General features: G+C 29.8%; 1 protein-coding gene across 1 annotated transcript; it reads left to right on the forward strand.

The window, feature by feature from the left end:
* The first annotated feature begins 6,934 nt into the window (after window positions 1–6,934).
* On the forward strand, window positions 6,935–10,446 carry LOC124953557 (cytochrome P450 4C1-like). Its single transcript, XM_047505085.1, has 13 exons — window positions 6,935–6,997; window positions 7,682–7,877; window positions 7,942–8,048; window positions 8,114–8,204; window positions 8,486–8,668; window positions 8,757–8,826; window positions 8,903–9,029; window positions 9,139–9,214; window positions 9,294–9,400; window positions 9,486–9,554; window positions 9,646–9,820; window positions 9,914–10,090; window positions 10,196–10,446. The coding sequence occupies exons 1-13, from the start codon at window positions 6,935–6,937 to the stop codon at window positions 10,360–10,362; spliced, it is 1,608 nt and encodes a 535-aa protein (XP_047361041.1). The 3' UTR covers window positions 10,363–10,446.
* Window positions 10,447–19,980: the final 9,534 nt, after the last annotated feature.

Consider the following 19,980-nt stretch of genomic DNA (forward strand, 5'->3'; position numbering starts at 1 on the left):
CAATCGAGTATTAATAGCAACGCTGTTCAAGCCACATTCGAAGCGAGCCAGCACAATTAACGAGACACAAGAACCTTTGCAACCTTTTCATTTCAATACGTGAAATATATCGTTACAGATTAAAATCACGAAGTGAATATTATCGCGCATCTATCTCATAATCTCTACAGGATCCTTTCAAGAAAATGTGTTCTTCCAATAATTTACGAATACGCGTTGAGCGTTGTTTCGCGGAGAAAAATCGACAGATTCAAAGCTTTGTATTGATGTCCTAGGATGAGTCGAGGATATCTTCTGAACATATCGTCCATCAAAACTGGCCATCTCTAATAGCCGCAAAAATGTCTCTAATTAAATGCATGCCGTTCACGGATGACCTGTATAACAGCTTCCCGGAATACAATATAGGAATCATTGAAAAAGATTCATGTTTACCGATTTTCGGTAAATAAAATTTATTTTTTAAACCATAAATGGTAAAACAATTATTTGTTATCGATTGATGATAAAGTATCATTATCAACAAAGAAATCTTCTTTTAGACAACGGTCGTTAACAAAGCCGTTTACTACTGACTGATGGTTAATTAGATTCTCTTTATAATAGTTAGCAAAGTAGATTCATATTTAAACATCAACCTGTACGGAAGAATCTTTTTAGTGACCTTTGGTAAAGTAGATTCCTTTATACAATAATATGATGTTGATGTAGGTTCTTGTATTGCCATAATTCAATGTTAAGGTACTTAATTTATTGAATGTCAAAAAGATTTGTTACAGTAGATTCTATTTAATTTTCCCCGTTTTATGTTTTGAACAGATAATAGAATAAAATGACAATAATTTTTTATCAATCAGTTACGAATATTTGATAATTGTAGAAAACCATATTAATGATCGCACAGATAATAGAAGGTATTAGTATATTATTGTAAATTATTGAAATAAGAGATGCTTAAAAATATTCAATTAATTATGGATGCGATCAATACCAAATGTGCATGAAAGATATAGACAAGCATAATAAAACTACTCTTGAAAATTATTTATTATTACACATGCTTTTTGCAAAGGATATAACATTTTACAAAAATCTGATAAGAGAAACTCGTATAAAATAACTTTATCTTTCGTATATGTCTTTAATAACCAAAATCGGACAAAAATTGTGATCATTCATGCCTTCTCTTGCAAAGTATTATTAATAATCTTCTTCATTTCTCATTTCTTGAAATAAAATTTGTTATTCTATGGGAAAGAAAAGATTATATCGTACATAAAAAATTATATTCCATATTCCATAAAGATTTATAATACATAAATGTAATACAGTTAAATGTTATACATAAATGTAATACAAATAAATGTTCCATAATTTAATCTTATTTTTAAATATATATATGTATGAAACGATGTCCACTCGTTTTGTTACAATCATAAACGATCTAATACATATTATGGTGTTACGTCGCTGTGGCAGGAAGTACCAATTGCGTCGCATATTAAAGGAATTTTATCACGAAACGAAAAATTACAACGACGCACTGGGTGTCGAGTCCGTGGAAGAAAGGAAAGAGAACCTTCCACCGTACCGTCTGATCTCCCTACAATCATTCAAATGATGGATTCCCCCGCTGGATCTTACAGTCTAGGATCTTAGGACTCCGAAGTATTTGGAAATAAGGCTTCAGCATCGTCTGAAATCTCTCCCCCAAGAGATAAGAGAACGTTTGCAACGTCGCTTCGACACTCTGGTGCCGATCTCGAGCCAAAAGAACTGCCCCGGCAGGTAACGGTCGAAAAGGCACAATATTTTGCGAAAGTTAAAGTTAGCTTTTGTTAAATACCGTACCCAGTGAGACGTAACAATGGTAAACAATAAGTAGAATTTGCGTCCTTCAATGGATAATCAATATGCATTAACGATAATGCAATAAGTCCAAATAATATATGAAAAGGATTAGCGATATCAGTAGGTATATCGCCGAAGCCCCCACTATCAACATCTTGAAATTTCAAAACGTACTATACACGTAGTACAAGAAATGAAGGTATCTGCATGCGATATGAGTTAAAAAATTATTTTTTAATTACACATTTAATGGCGTACAATTCAACAATGAACGACTCTCAATTTATTTATATCGCCGTAGACCACATAAACTTTCACTTGTTCATTCCCTCGATACCCGCTCATTATTGCTTTCTGTCATACAAGTGTACATTTTTTTAGAATACAGGCCAACGAACTTCGTATAGACTATGGGCGCTTGGAATATATTAATTATCTCTCGTGTACTAATACTCATTTTGCTGCTATCATAATTCGCACATTTATTTCTTTTGTATATTTTTATATATTATACAAATTGCATGTCATAAATAGTAGAAACCGCTTATATCATGGATTTTATATTCCAAAATCAAAAAGTCGCAATGCTAAAAATGAAGATAATAATATAAACTTTGTTAAGAAGATGTATCATTTAAATAAATTGATTAGTAATAGTTGATAAAATTTTGATAAATATGAATGTTACGTTAAACCTGGTCAGTCCTGTAAGACTAAGACATGATAGAAGACATTAATTAATTTTTATAATATATATAAACGTAATATATATGTAATTAATATATTATGTTTTTATACATAGTAAATACCGTAGATGATGACAGATCTATTGCAGATATAAATTATTAACCATACAAGCTAGGAACTGTAAAAAAACTGTACGAAAGGATCTCATACAATTTTACATAATAAGTAATCAATGGATAAAGACTTTGATCATCATTCTTACTGCTAAATTCTTATAAATTAGTTTTTTTCTGTAATGCATTCATATAGATTTTCTTGTACGTGCTAGATTTTTAATACCAATTAACCCTACCTCTACGTACGACATATTGTCGGCGAATGTATTAATTTTCTTTTAATGAGATTTGGGATATTGGAATGAGCGAAATCTAACGACGTAAAAGATCATTCATGGAAATAGCAATATGACCATTCAATTCGTACTGATATTTATTGAGTTTACACAATAACATTCGACGTGATTGGCGGTAAATTTATATTATAATGCCTCAATCAAGACCATTTTTAAAAAAAATATACGATACACAAAGTTATTTCATGTTCATTGTAAGCGATACAATAGAATTTGTAACGCTCCATAAAAACAAATTTCGTTTTGTTTATATATTTTACTTTTACCAACTGAAGAATTAATGAAGTATTCCTATAAAAAAGTATGCGATATCATATAAATCTAAATGCTCAGTGGAAGAATGGCAAAGAGTGGGAGTAAGAGGAAGAAAAAGGAAAACAGTGAGGATGATGAGGTGGTTGAGAGAGATGGAGAGACTTATAGAGAGAAAGAGAAAGGATGAGAGGGAGTACGATGTGAAATAGGAGAAAGAGGCAAAAGGAGGGATATTTATATTCGATTATTAGATCATAATTACCTCATATAATTTTCTCATGATTATCGATTATCTATTACATTTGGAGCCTTGGCACAAATAAAAAAAATGATGGGTTACTTTCGTAGTTGTTATTTTATGCATTCTCTTTCTCTTTCTCACACACACTCTTCAAAAAAGATCTACAGAGAAAATCATGCGAAAATGCAGTTCGATCGTATTTTTATCTACAAAGTTGAGCAAAGCGAAAAATTTTTGACGGAACTGTAAACATTCGGTTCAGACGGATTTCAAACCGTCAAAGGTAATTGATGAAATTTCTTCAGCATTCGATCAAGGAGAAAGGAATTACACAGCTAAAGTTATAGAAAAGAATATATTGATTTCTGATTCTACATTATAAATCAAAAATTCGCGTCGCTAGAAGTGAAAATAGTAATTGTTACTTGGCAAAGAAGATTTATCATTAAATATATCGACCAGCAGCAATCGAAAAAATTGGAATAAAAACAAACGTTAGCTTGATACCGATAAAATGTGTAAAATTAATATTAGGAAAGAGATACTTATTAAGATTATTTCACATTTTTTGGGAAAAACAATCCTTATTGTCTATCTTATACTCAATGATGTATGTGCTGTATTTATATACTGTATTGTATATGTATACGAATATATACTATATATATGGTTGAAACTGAAGCATTGCTTCTATAAAGACAAATATAACAATTCTTCTTAAGTAGCATTCAATGAGCAATATTTATTTGTAACTAAATGGAACTTCACTTACGGTAATAACAATCGCATTGATTTTATTCAGATTATCTTGTTTGGAATATTTTCGCTTTCGTCGTGTTCGAATTACAAATAGAGATATATTTCTTGATTTTTCCTGTGGCGATTAACTTGATTTATTTGAAAAATACTGAGTATGGTATTTGCTCAAAAATTATAATCAGGACCTATTGTTTATCAGTTACATTTAAAGACTTTCACAATATACTTATTCATATGAACAAGATTAGAAAAAAAATGGAAAATTTCTAACAATTGAGTGCATTGTACAAGTCTGGAAGTTCCCGAAATGGCACATATTTCGCATTCCTTTATGATAAAAAACAAACAATGAGTGAAAAATTACAATTGCAAAAAATATTTTTAAAAGAAATAATTTTTTGTATGTTATCATAAGATATGATAAACAATAAAATTGAAGTAATAATGGGGACACTTCTTTACGAAGTATTACAAATGAAACTAAACGATATCATATAAAGATAGACGGCAAAATTAACAAATTTTGATGTATTCTATTAAATCTATTCTCAAATGAAATTATATTTTGAAATAACAATTACAGCACATTTGCATGCATATTTTTTGAATTTAGTGTAAAATTTAATATTAAAAATAGAAACATCTCATATTTTTCCATTAATGTTTCAAATTCATTTATAATGTATACAAAAATTATGTACTCTTATGTTAACGAAATTTTTATTTTGTTGATAATAAAAGGATTCTAACTATAATATTTTCAAAATTTATGTAATACTATATTTATAATTTGATCAAATGTTTAATAAGATTCTCTCTCTTTATTCTATTTTTCGAGTTAGTACAAGAAATATTTAATGCAAGTGAAACAGACAAAGTATCGACATTAATTCGACCATTGGAAAATTCTACCTCGTAAAATATAAATGAAATCATTACCTGGATGTTGTTTATGACGACTATTTATCATTGCTGGAGCAACAACTAAAACGATCATGTATTACGTCGAATTAAACATAGAATGTTTGATTTATGTTAAAGAAAAGATTTGCTACGTTATAAATTATCAATTACCAGAGCGCATTATATTGCCCTTTTCACATCGTAACCAGCGATGATACGAAATTTGCTTAAATCATCTTGCTCACCAATTTCTTTTTAACTTACTCTGTCTCTCTCTCTCTCTCTCTCTCTCTCTCTCTCTTCCTCTCTTTCCTTTTTTTTTACCCAATACGTTTCATAACAGTGGATTGACGCAGATAATATCGAATGGTTTCTCTTTTCGTAAATGTCCGTTATTGCGTCGTAAATGTCATACGAGGCAATTTCATCAAAATTTAATATGGAATGCTTGGTATTCTTTCTCTTTCTTTCTTGCGATGATCGATATACTCGCAAGATCGAAGAAGTAGCACCAATGAAATTACTTCAGAAAATATGAAAATCATGTTGTCTAACTTATCTAATTTTAATGATGGTATACATACGTTATATATTTTAACGATTTATGTAGAATGCAACATAAAACGATAATCATTCCTGTAGAATACCTTTAATAAGAAAAAGATCATAACATATAAACATATAATTCTTTGAAATCGACTGTTGGGAAATCTAAATGAAACATCGCTTAACGTTAAACATCTAAATGTTACAACGTACTAAGCTTCTAATAGATTTATTAGCGACTGGTATTTATTTGCGACTGTTAATTGTTGAAAAAAATGGTTGATTGTATAAACCATTGTTAAGACTTCCTTCGAATTCCGCCCGAAGAGCATTTGGCAATCTGAAATTCCTGAATTCAATCATGACCCGATCATGTCATTACCGTGTGCATTTATTTGTTTCTTTCGATTCGTTTCGTTAATTGGACTGTTTGTACATATAGTTTTCCATACTAAAAGTATTTTGTATAGCAGCATGTAAAATCTGGATAGATTCATTAAAAGTAGATACAGTGGTCACCTTGTCTGTTCGTATCTAATGGAAAAATTTATATATTCGACCTGAGTGTTCTTATTTGAGGAAGAGAGAAAGAGAGAGAGAGAGAGAGAGAGAGAGAGAGAGAGAGAGAGAGAGAGAGAGAGAGAGAGAAAGCATCAATACTTTTATAATTACATTAACTCAAGACAAATTTCGACGATTAATAGACACTATATTCATATTCAGAGTCTTTGAGACGGAAAACAACAAGATATTAATCATTGATACATAATTGTAAAAATTGTGATATGCTGATCATATTTACATTCCTTTTCTTTTTGTTACTCTTACTTCATGTTACCCTTTCTCTCTTTCGATCACTCTCTCCTTCTCTCTGTATCACTTCATTATTCTCACCTGCATTCTTTTTCTCTCGCTTTCTTTCGTTTTTTATCATTCTCCGAACGAGTCATCAGACTTGTTAATGATGTTACACACACTCTTGCAAAATAGCTTCATTAATTCATCAGATTTCTTGAAACGATTTCTCTAATTTACTGTTAAAAAGTAAAGTATGTAAATAAGATGAAATCTTTTTTACAGAGGGATTTTATCTGAATACCATGAAATGTAGTAATGTAAGGTTAAATTATCGGCTCGTAGTGATTCTTTAAGACTTGTTTCGATTTCTGCCCGAACCGTGGATTAGAATATAAGATCCATGGTAAATCCGGCTTCTATAATTTATGACATATTATTTGTATAATATACAAAAATAAATATAAGGAATAAATGTGCAAACAATGATAGCGTCAGAATGGGTATTAGTACACGTGCGACTTCCAAATGCCTTTGGCATAAACGAAGTTTGTTGGCTCCTACTCAAAAAAAAACGTACATGTATATGACAGAAAGCAATAATGAGCGGTGATAAAGAAAAAAATATTACATAACATAAAAAACACTGAATATTACATAACATATAAAACATGAGTGCGAGAGAGAACATCGGTTGTTTTACTTTCAGAATATCGTACATCGAATATCGAACGATGAAAATTTGTGTGGAAAAATAAATAAATTGAGAGCTGTTCACCGTTGAACTGTACAGCATTGGATGCGTAATTAAAAAATAATTTTTTAAAAGTACTTTGCTCTTCACCTGTCGTGGCTATTGATGATGATCGATTTGCACAAAGGATATTTTCCTAATTCTACATGGCATTAGGAAATTTTCACTTACAGCATTTTTTTTTTTTTTTTGAATAAGAGAAGGGGCATAATTAATTTTTGCTCCGAACCTCCTATCGAATAAAAATTCTTCTCTCCTAATCGAATAAGAATATTATTATGTAAGCTCTGATCACGTGAGCAACGTTCGTATCGTTTAAATATTCCTCGTTTGCCTTCTCCGTCCTCACTTTCTCCTAAGACACGAGAATAGTAAGAATTGTACGGTGCAAACGAAGTGTTTGTATATCACAAAAATTATAACTATACTCATTATACTACTTCTATTTTTATTAAGTTATTTCTATATCTTTCAAAAGCTGCAAATAATCATGAAATTCACTGCAATTTTATCTATTATTACAATAGTTAAATTATTAACAGTTGACTTATTCTATAAAATATTACAATACGTTTTGAGTAAATTACACCTGTATAATACGATCCAGGGGATCCCGGGTCCAAAAGCATACCCTATAATCGGAAATGTTCATCTATTTCTTGGCGATAACGAAGGTATGGATATGTTTTATATTTAAACACTTTACCCAGTTTTCATTTATAATTTTTTTTTTTTTAGGTATAACACAACGTTTTTTAAATATTGGTTGGAATTATGACTCATTGTGGCGTATATGGATAGGCACTAAATTACTTGTAATTGTAAACAATCCAGAATATATCAAGGTAAGACCTATTAGTTTTATTTTAATCATCCGTCATAAATTTATATCTTTTATTTTCTTTTACAGAAGGTATTAAATAATCCTAATATTACTGAGAAGAGCGAGGAGTATAAATACATGAAATCGTTTGCCGGCAATGGATTGATTTGTTCTCCAGGTGAAGTATACATATTACACATTGTTTAATAATATCTTATTATTCATATTACAATCTATATATAGACACACACACACACACATATATATATATATATACCCATTCGAATATTAAATTATGCAAAATTAAAGGAAAAAATATTTTTTATTCTGAATAGGTGTATAGAAATGTATTATAAGTAAACGTACAGAATCTTCTCTCCTTCTTTCTCTCGTTCTCTTTCTAAGGAGAAAAATAAATATAAAATGTAAATTAAGTATTACTTTCCTTACGATTTGCAGCAAAAATCTGGAATCCTCATCGAAAAATATTAAATGAAGTCTTTCATAAAAAATATCTAAACTTTTATGTGGATGTACTCGTTAATCATTCTGTCGTTTTAATGGAAAAATTAGAAACTTTAGTTGGAGAGGAAATAGACGTTTGCCATTACGTCTTTCGCTGTGCATTAGACATAATATATGGTAACATTTCGAAATTTTATAAAAGTTTATAATATTTATATTCATTTCTATGAATTTATAATATATGTGTTACATTCCTTATTCAAAGATAGTCTGTTTGATACCCAAGTAAATTCGCTGACCGATGAGAATTGCAAACTAGACGAAACTATTCATTGGTAATACTACTAAATTTTATACTATATCAAATATTTTATTTTTCATTTATAATTCGTGTTTTGTTTTCTTCCTCAGTTTGATGGATATTACTGTGCAAAGGATATTTAAAATATGGTTACAACCGAATATAATTTTTCGTAATACTGCTATGGGGAAGAAATTTCAGACATGTGCATCCTACCTGAATGACATTGCAAGCAATGTATATTTAAGACATACATTTTGTTAATCCATCTTATGTTTTTTTAACAATCTAAAAATTTAAGTATTAAATTTTATTTATAAATATAAATTATTTTTTGTTTGGAAAGATCATCAAAGAAAAAAAGGAATCCATGTTAAGAAGCATCATTAAACGGGAACTGAAAGAGGAAAATTCAGGTAAAAGTAATTATTAAACACGCAATGCAATTTTACTTTTCGTTTATTTTTTAAACTAATAAAAGATCATTATTTATTTTTTAAGAACAAAACCCCAGGATCCTTCTAGACTATTTATTCGAGTCATCGCATGAAGGAAGAAAATATTCAGAGCAAGATATTAGAGACGAAATCAATACGATGGTTATTGCGGTATTTCATATTTATTACTTAGTTGCATTTATTACAAGTTTTGTTGGTTGAATAAAATTGGAGAAAAGTGATTATTTCTTTTCAGGGAAGTGATACTTCAGCTGTTACTATCAGCTTTGTCCTTCTAATGCTTGCTACATTTCCGCATATTCAAGTACGTACATATTACACATACTCAATTATTTCCATTATTTAAAAAACGCACATTATTTTTACATTATCATTTCATCATCTTTTTCAAAAAGAATGAAGTATACGACGAACTATACCAAATTTACGGCTCGAGCGATCCGAAATATGTTCCTATAACGTACGACGATATTGCAAGAATGAAACTTTTGGAACGAGTGATCAAAGAAACATTACGTCTATTTCCGCCAGGACCAATCGTTGCTCGGAAAGTTACGCAAGATATAGAGGGTACCTTACATATAAAATAATAAATATTATATCTTTTTATCTTTAATAATACTGATTATTTAATAGTAATATTTATTTGTTATTTATATCAAGTGACAAAAAATTTGACTATTCCGAAAGGAAGTACTGTGGGGTTCTTAATCTATAAAACACATCGAAATGAAAAATATTGGCCCCAGCCATTAGTATTCGATCCGGATAGGTTTCTACCGGGTAGGAATAGTTCGGCATGTTTTTTTCCATTTAGCTACGGAAAAAGAAATTGCATAGGTAATTCTATGTAATTAAATATAAGCGTACGACTTATAAACAATAGAAATTACATTCCGTAAAGTTACATAAAATGCATATAAACATAGATTTCATTTTTTTTAGGTCAAATATTCGCCATGCTAGAAATGAAGGTAATAATTACTACCTTGATAAGAAAATTTATTATTAAAATAGATCAGCCAAAAGCAATTGAAGAAATTTCGATAAAAATGGATGTTACGATAAAGCCAGCGAAACCTATAAGATTAAAATTTGAAAGAAGAAATTAATTAAAATGGGTAATATTTATAAATGTAATGCGTGTATAATTAATACACATACATGACGAATTCCGTGCGCGATAGTAGATATTATGCTGCATAAGTAAATTGTTAACTGTATAAATTAATTCTTGTACAAATTCTACAAAAAGATCTCATTATTTCATACAATTTTACATAATAAATAAACAATTGAAAAAGACATTTAATATCATTCTTACTGCTTATTTCAATATTTTTATAAAATAGTTTTTATAAGGATTAGTAAAAATTCTAAAATGCATTCTTATAAATTCTTGTTATCAATTGATAACGATTTTTGATACCAAGTTACTCTTTTTCAACGAAAGACATTTTACTATATGTCTTAAATTGTGCGGACAAATTATTAACATTCTCTTAATCGAGATTTGGATGATTGGAATGATCGAAATATAATGATATAAATATAAATTTATATTATAATATCTCCGAGAAGACATTTTGTTAAAAAGTATACGGTCCATAAGATTATTTCATATTTATTGTCAACGATACAATAGAATCCGCCTGTAAAAAAGATTTCTTTTTGTTTACATTCATTACTTTATAACCGCTAATTAGAGAAATCGTTAAGAAGAAACCTGATGAATTAATGAAATATTCCTGTAAGAATGTGCACAACATCATCCAAATCTAATTGCTTAGAAAGAAAAGTGGAATAGAGCGAGAAAAAGAGAAATACTTAGATGATGATGGAGCGATTGAGTGAGATGGCGGTAGTGATAGAGGGAGAGGGAGAGAGAGAGAGAGAGAGAGAGAGAGAGAGAGAGAGAGAGAGAGAGAGAGAGAGATGAAATAGGAATGACAGAAAAAATAAAGATGTACATATGACCAATATATCAAAATTATGTATCAACGATTGATATCTAGTTGTTTTCCTTCTCAGGGGTTCTGGCTATGAGCATAATTCCTCTTACTCGTGGAATCTTGTCTTGAAACAATGAAATTATGGAATGTTTGTATTCTTCCTCTCTCCCTCTCTCTCTCTCTCTCTCTCTCTCTCTCTCTCTCTCTCTCTCTACCCCTCTCTCTTAAATCGGAACACTTAGGTCGAATATATAAATTCTTCCATTAGACAGGAATAGACTAGGTGACCACTGTATCTCTTTTTAGTGGATCTATTCACATTTTTCATGCTGCTATACAAAATACTTTTAGTATGGAAAAATATAATTACAAATAGTCCAATTATCGAAACGAATCGAATGAAACAAACAAATGCACACATGCAATGGCATGATAGGGTCATGATTGAATTCAGGAATTTCAGATTGCCAAATGCTCTCCGGGCGGAATTCGAAGGAAGTCTTAACAATAACTTATATATTCAATCATCTTTTTCAACAATTAACTATCGCAAATAGCTGCTGTAAGCTATCTATCAGAAACTTAGTTTCGCGATTGTTTCATTCAGAGTTTACCGACCCCTCTAGTTTAGAGAATTATAAGAAATGATTATCGTTTTATGTTGCATTTTACCTATATCATTATAATGTATAACGTATTTATACCATCATTAAAATCAGATAAATTGGTCAACATGATTTCTATGTTTTCTAAAGTATCTCCACATGTTCTATTTCAATGTTTCGATCATCGCAAGAAAGAAAGAGAAGAACGCTAAGCATTCGTTATTAGATACTGTTTAAATTTTCACGTGTGAAAGCTACGACTCAATAACCAATATCTACGGTATGTTATGTGGCAATCGTCGGTGATTGTATGTTTAATTATCTTGGTATCATTGCTTTTTCTTCCTCTTATTTCTAATCTCCGTCGTTCTATTTCTCTCTCACGCACTAACGCACACAGCAGCAGATTAAATATTTTTGTTTGCCAAATAAAAATATTCGTACAAACTGGCCATTACACTGAAAATACGTTTTACATTATTCATTTGGTACAACCCCAACGCATCGGTCATCATCTAGATAGTTTTCATTGGGTATTCGTGTTTATTAATTACGCTTGTTCTAATAAGTAACTCTATTAGAAAATTTAATGAAAAATTTCAGTAAGTGTGTCATCAATTAAAACCAATTCCGGATTGAAATATATCAAAATCATGCAAATCGAAGGAATGTCTAGCGTCACTTTGACACTACTGTAAAATATAGTTTACGTTTTAGCAATTTTATTTCCAGTCTATATATTTTCATACGAATTTCAGTCGAAGCAAGGACGCGTAAATATACATCTTTGATACTCAATTGAGTACTCTAACACATTGATAATGGAAAACTCGCATCCATATATTTGCTTCTAATTATTTTCTTTACTATAAAGCAACCGAAAATTGGATACTAGTTCACTTTGGATATTCGCTAACAGTTATATATTATTTAATGTAGATTTGGCATCACGTTCATAGAATCAAAGGTAGCCGTAAATTTTATTATCAAAATCGATTCAGACGAATCATAAAAACGTCTATTGATTGATATACATATGCATGCACAAGTAGATGAGAGTGAGAAAAAGTATAGCGATATATGAGGGAAGAACAGGGAAGTTAGAGAGAAAAAATGACGGAGAGAGAGACATGTATGCAAAATGAAATATACAAAAGATAAGTGCTAGATAAAGGCGATGACGACAAAGATAAATGTCTCTTACACAGAAAGTGAATAAAATTCCAAAAGAGTCAAAAAATTTATCTAAGAAAATATCGGTATATTAAAAACGTGTTCGAAAAGACCGGTCAATGTCATAGACGAAATTCTACATTTAATATCTCATATTATTGTAGCTGAGTAGAAGATATTTCGAAAATGATACTAATTCGCTACTCTCTTGCCCAAATCAAAGTTGATGGGCCGCCATGTAGAAAAATCGACCGTGCAACTTTTATGTTCGAACACCGTTTTTAATATTAATGCTGATGTTACTGTAAAAGACAAATCTTATTAAAGGAAAAATGATTAGTGAAAAAATATTTTCTTATAGTACTATAAAATATCATGTATCAAGTAAATAAGTATATAATAAAATAGGGGTATCCATTAAAAATTTTTTTCGTTCCTTTGACTTATCTTTTCAAGCCCCCTAGTCGTATTATGTATGTGTAATTTAATAAAAAGTATACAACTATTCTATGGAATCTTCCAATTAGTATTGTTGTAATAATGGTTAATATTCCAGTGAATTCCATAATAAATCGAATTAATTGAAATCTATAGAAAAAATTTAACAATATTAAAAATAATAATAATAATGAAAATATTGGTACAAAAAATAACGACAGTATGTATAAAAAGGATAAAATATAGATGAAAATTGTCAAAGGTGTAACACCCGTGGTATGTAATTATTGATAAATAATATTAAATAAGGATTCCAAGCTAGTACGGAAATGTTGAAACGTGACAACGATAGGATAATTACGGACTCGAGGAAAGTACTAAAGACATTTAAAAAGAAAAAAAATTAATTTTATGGATTATTGATTGTCGAATTTGAAAGTGACCGTGATGTCGCGACCGGACGAGAGTCTTGAGATTCAGACGATTGAACCTATATTTAACAAACCGACGATTTGCGAAAAGTAAATAGGGCGATCAAAAGACTGAAGAATTAGAAAACATTGGATACTGACTTGATTAGGAGTTGACTTGATTAATAGATTAACAGAAAAAATTCATAAATTAATGAACTTAATCTGGGACTAAGAAGCATTAAATAATGTATATGAAAAATAATGTATATAAAATTTATTTACATTTGTATGAATTTATTATAATTTTATTAGACTTTCTATCGAAAGATGACAACAAAGATGCCCATATATTGGGTTGTCCGGAAAGTAATTTCGTTTTTTCCCGACAGAAGATTTAAATGTATTTTTTGCACCCAACTTCACACTTAAGCCGCATAATCATTATATGATTAAAGAGCTGATATAGTTAGGCTTGTGAATGAAATAGTCCAATTGATTTTACGCAGTAGTTTTTGATTTTAAATATCGAGAGCAGCATTTTCGGCATATTTTACTTTTTTACTATAGAAAAGATCAAAATACTGTTCAAGCCAGAAAGAAATTAACCGATGTGTATGGAGAAGATGTGTTGACAGTACGCCAGTGCCAGAACTGATTTGCAAAATTTCGATCCGTCAATTTTGATGTCGAAGATGCATCACGCTCTGGAAGCCCGGTTGAAGATGATAAAGACACGATAAAGGCATTAGTTGATGCAAATCAACGAATAACAACACGTGAGATCCGTGAGAGATTAAATTTATCAAATTCAAATGTTTATGACCACTTGAAAGGCCTGCGTTTAACCTCGAAGCTCGATATATGGGTTTCCCAAATTCTCACGGAGAGAAATTTGTGTCATCACGTTGATGTCTGTGATTCGCTTCTCAAACGTCACGAAATTGATCCATTTTTGAAGCGCATCATTACTGAGGACGAAAAATGGGTTGTATATAACAATGTCAAACGCAAGAGATCATGGAGCAAAAAAGATGAACCGGCTCAAAGCATTTCCAAAGCCAATATCCATAAAAAAAAGCTGATGCTGTCTGTTTGGTGGGATTTTAAAGGAATCGTTTTATTTTACGATTTTACCGGATAACACAACAATTAATTCGGTAGTCTACTGTCATCAGCTGGACAAACTGAATGATGCATTTCAACAGAAAAGGCCAGAATTAATCAACAGAAAAGGCCAGAATTAATCATCAGAAAAGATGTAGTGTTTCACCAAGATAATGCGAGACGACCTCATACAAGTTTAGTTTCTCGCCAAAAGCTTTTACAGCTTGAATGGTATACAATGCCACACCTACCATATTCTCCAGATCTGACACCTTTGGATTATTATTTGTTCCGATCATTGCAAAAATTTTTAGACGGTAAAACCTTCATTTCAAATGTGGAGGTCAAAAACTACTTCGATCAGTTTTTTACCAGCAAAGACCAAAAATTTTATGAACGTGGAATCATGCTACTACCAGAAAGATGGCGAAAGGTATTGGACCAGAATGGTCAATATATAATTTAATAAAATATTTGTTCCTTATACGAAAATTGCCTTTCATTTTCACAAAAAAAAAAAAAAACAAAATTACTTTCCGAACAACCCATTAAATTAGATGATAAATCCGAATTTCAAATTAACTGTATCTATAGAACGATAATAATGATATATCTTTTATATTCGTAATGTTCTGTATTTATTTATAATATTTTTTCTTTTCTTATTCAATGGGATGGATATAGTTGCCCAGAAAGATCCTTAAATTATGGTCACGTATATAATTTTTTATTACACTGCTATGAGGAAGAAATTGACAGAGGAAAGTTCAGGTTAAAATAACTACAATACATACAATAGAATTTTAATTCTCATCTTTTTTTGTACTAATAAAGGATCCTTATGTATTGTCCAAAAACAAAAGCCGAAGACATTTCTCAACTTTTTATTCGAATCAACGCACAAAGGAGAAAAATATTCGGAGCAAGATATTTGGGATGACATTAATACGATAGCTATAGCTGTCAGTCGCATTTATTATTTAGATGCAATAAAATTTTGATATCCAATAATGTACATACATATTACACTTTCTTAATAATTTGTGATTATTTATATAAAGGAAATAATTTTTATATTAACTTCTTATCATCCTTTTTCCATCTTCGATCAGAAAGAACAAAGTATACAAGGAACTGAACCAAATCTACGGCTCGGACGATCCGAAATATGTTCCTATAACATACGATGAGATTAAAAGTATAAAACTGTTGAAAAGAGTAATTAAGGAAACATTACGCCTTTTTCCTCCAGGCCTAGTCATCCTTCGGAAAGTAAGGAAAAGTATATAAAATATCTCTATATATAAAAATTATGTTTTGTTATCATTAATAATTAATTAAAGATATAATTTTTTATCGTTAATATTATTTAATAATAATATTTACTTATTAATTAAAGCAAGTGACAAAAAATTGGACCATAGGAAAGGAAATTCTATAAATTCTAATCGTATAAACTCTATTCGTCGTATACAAGTATTCGACCCAATTGTTACTATTCAATACGGATAGATGTCTACCAAATATGCATAGTATATCAAAATTCTTACTTTTTCGCTACGGAAGAAGAAATTCCACAGGTAATTATAAACTCTTATATATTATTTTAATAGCATATCATAAATTTATGGAACAAAATACATTTACAATTCATTTTATTCTTTACTTAACATCAAAAATTTTCTATCCTAGAGATGATAATAATAATTGTTGCATTGATAAGAACAGCTATTATTAAAATAAATTAGTTGGAGTAAATTTGAAAGTTAAAACCGACAAAACTAATAAAACTACAATTTGGAAGAAAATATATACAATCATAACATATTCTGTGCATGTTAATCGGTAATAGAAATAAATTAATGAACGTATTAAATAAGTTCTGTATAAAAACTGCCCTCCATGATCTTATTATTTCAAATAATAAAAACTCAAAACTGCATCCATATAGATTTTTTCTCTATACTTTTCTTATAGTTAATGCTGTAAAGTAATTAAAATTCGAGGGTGGGGAGTACTATTCAATTTTGGAAATTCACTAATGAGCAAATCATATCGGATATAGGATATATTAGTGTATAAAATAACCCCATAAAAATTCCATCCATTTGTTTTGTTCGCGTATTGTATCTTATAGAAGAGACGTGTAAATATTTATGAGCAAGACCAACCAAATATCCATAATGTTATCTCTTTATTTCGCTACTTACTCTTCAGCACTTTCCAACGTAATTAAGAAAATTGGTAAAGAGATTCTATGCGTTTATTCGAAATAAACAATTCTTAAATATATACAGCAGATGTTTTTTTTTTTTTTTTTTTTTTTTTGTAATGATAAGTAACGATAGAGGAAACAACAAGGAGATACGTTTCTTTACAAGTTTAATAAAGCAATAAAATTTGGAGAACATATGTAAAATATTTTCTCTAATAATATTTATTAATAATGCTGAAAAAAATTATTTATAGCATAATTCAATTAAAATTTTTACCGACTTGACGGCATAACAGTATGGCAATATTCAAAACACCGATGATCCAATATTTTCTTTTCTAATAGAAAGTTCCGAAAATGTTTATGTTTAATTTTCTAATATTCAATGAACTAAAATATTGACATAGAAAACCGTAAATTTACTGTAGCAAAATTTACGTTTTTAATATTAATTTATCATATTAACAGGTCAATATGATTACTGTCACTATTTGATTGGACAAAGTGATATAAATAATATCATTTAGATATTATAAGAATCGATCGAGTTGGACTAGGAGTGAAATAGAATCCGGCAGGATTGTGTTGTGATTTTACGTTATATTATCGAATTATAAATTCACCTTGCACTCAATTATTCTTATTTGACATTTTGATTTCTTTCCCATTTGGAATAGACTTTCTAATATTTTCTGATAAGTAATTTTCCAGTATTACATTTCGAGAAAAAGAAAAATGAAAAATCTCGGCTTGAGCCGCGTACTTATCTCGATATAAGGCTGAACAAAATTGTGAAGCACAAAATTATTATCGTTAGTTCTCTGAAATAATGCCGAGAACTTTCGAAAGTCCGATAAAAAATTAATATAAATATGAAAAGAAGTAGCCAAGTCTGTATTAGTTACAATGAGTTAGACTGTGGCGGCTAAATCGTAAGTCTGTGATATGAACAAAGTCATTATTATAGGCATCGTACAAAAAATAGAAAACTGTCTAGATAGATACAACAACCCTTATACCGAAATTTATAACAGTGCCTCAAAAGATTAAATTGCCCAAAGGGAATGTAGCTGTCTTCATAATGTCTGGTCGGTTCAATAAATGAAGAAATATTTGTCATGATACGCGATCGTTCTGGTCACTATTCACAATAGTTGAGCACTATAATTTAGTAAATCTGTTTAATCACTTAGTCTACGACATACATATATAATATTTTAATGCTATTTTTGTTATAATTAAAGATACTGTAGGCATGCGATGTTCACACGTAAGGCTAAGTACGTGTTAATATATAGCCTTTAATAGGTTACTCTTTTTTACGCTACCTATATATAACGTCGTAATGTCTTGAAATGCAAACGAGATATGTGTACTTTATACATGAATTTTCTTTCATTCGCGTATCGATAAAGAGAAAGCAATTTTTCTTATCGGCTTCGCATCTCTCGCTCTTCTTTTTTGTACGGCGATCACTCACTGTCGCCTAATCATCATGTGATTGCGAATTACAGTTTAATATATACACATATTTAAATACATATGTTTTTCCCTCAAATATATACCTTCCTCAATCTCACATTGTATTTATGTTAGAGTACTGATAGCGGATAACTAAGTGTATATCTATTGCATATATAAGGACTGTACTTTTCGAAAGTATGATTTTCATAAGATAAGATTTTTATATGTCATATCTACTATCTCATTACATGCAATCCCCCAAATTTCGTCATAATTGGACAGCAATAGTTCTACAGGAACTACAGCCGAAATTTCTAACAATATTACCTTCACAAAATTGTCAGATTAATTATTATTAATAGGTAATGTTAATTGTTAATTACAATTAATTATTAAATTATTAATAAAAATTAAATGAAGATAAATTATTAAATTTAGATAGATTAATAATAAATATTATTAAATTTAGATATTAATAATAAATTTAGATATTATTAATAAGATATGAATACTTTATACTTGAATTTTCTTTCATACGCGTTTATATTATCTCCTGTATGGAAATTTTTTCATCTGATAATCTGATATAGTAATTAATACGAACTGATTTAAGATAATTATTATTTATGTATGTTTTCGTTAACACCAAATACAAATGATAAGAAGGACAAAAATCTATTGGTTCCTTCGATTTTCGGTTACGCCCATACGTTTGAAAATTGAACGCGATATTCTGATAGTGATGAAACAAATGAGTATCAACGTCCTATCTAATTAGGTTCATTGCGTGACCTACACGACCATCTAAAAAAGATCTACATTCAGAGAGACTGAAAAATGTGTGGTCACAGTCTATTGACATTACTTACTCTACCCAATCAAAATCCATTAATTTGTTACGTCAAATGGAAGCTTATGCTATTATTGGATAGACGCATCGTGGGGGCAGCCATATTGTTTTCACTTGTAGTTGATATTTTGTCCATACTTGTCGCCGTAGTCACGAACGCTTCCTTCGAAAGGGAAGATCTGTTTTTAAGGTTACTATTTCTTTTTATTTTTGTAGAACGACGTATTCTTTTTGGTAAGGCATTTATTGCTTCTTATAGATCGTATTATGCATTATTTATGTCATTTATTTTTTGAACCTTTCAGTAGGTTTTCGACGTTGAAACCAAAATTAGCATGTTGAAAGTTTATTAAATGATATTCGTTTATAGAAACTAAAAACTAACCTCTGAATATGAGTTTAATCGAAAGTTTTTAACTTAAATAAGAAATCAAGAAATAAAGCGGATCAAATTATTTTTAATGTAAAGGATAACAACTTGAAAAAGCTGGTACTGAAGTTACGGAACTTAATAAA

This window comes from Vespa velutina, chromosome 12, assembly GCF_912470025.1.
Source record: "Vespa velutina chromosome 12, iVesVel2.1, whole genome shotgun sequence".
NCBI lineage: Eukaryota > Metazoa > Arthropoda > Insecta > Hymenoptera > Vespidae > Vespa > Vespa velutina.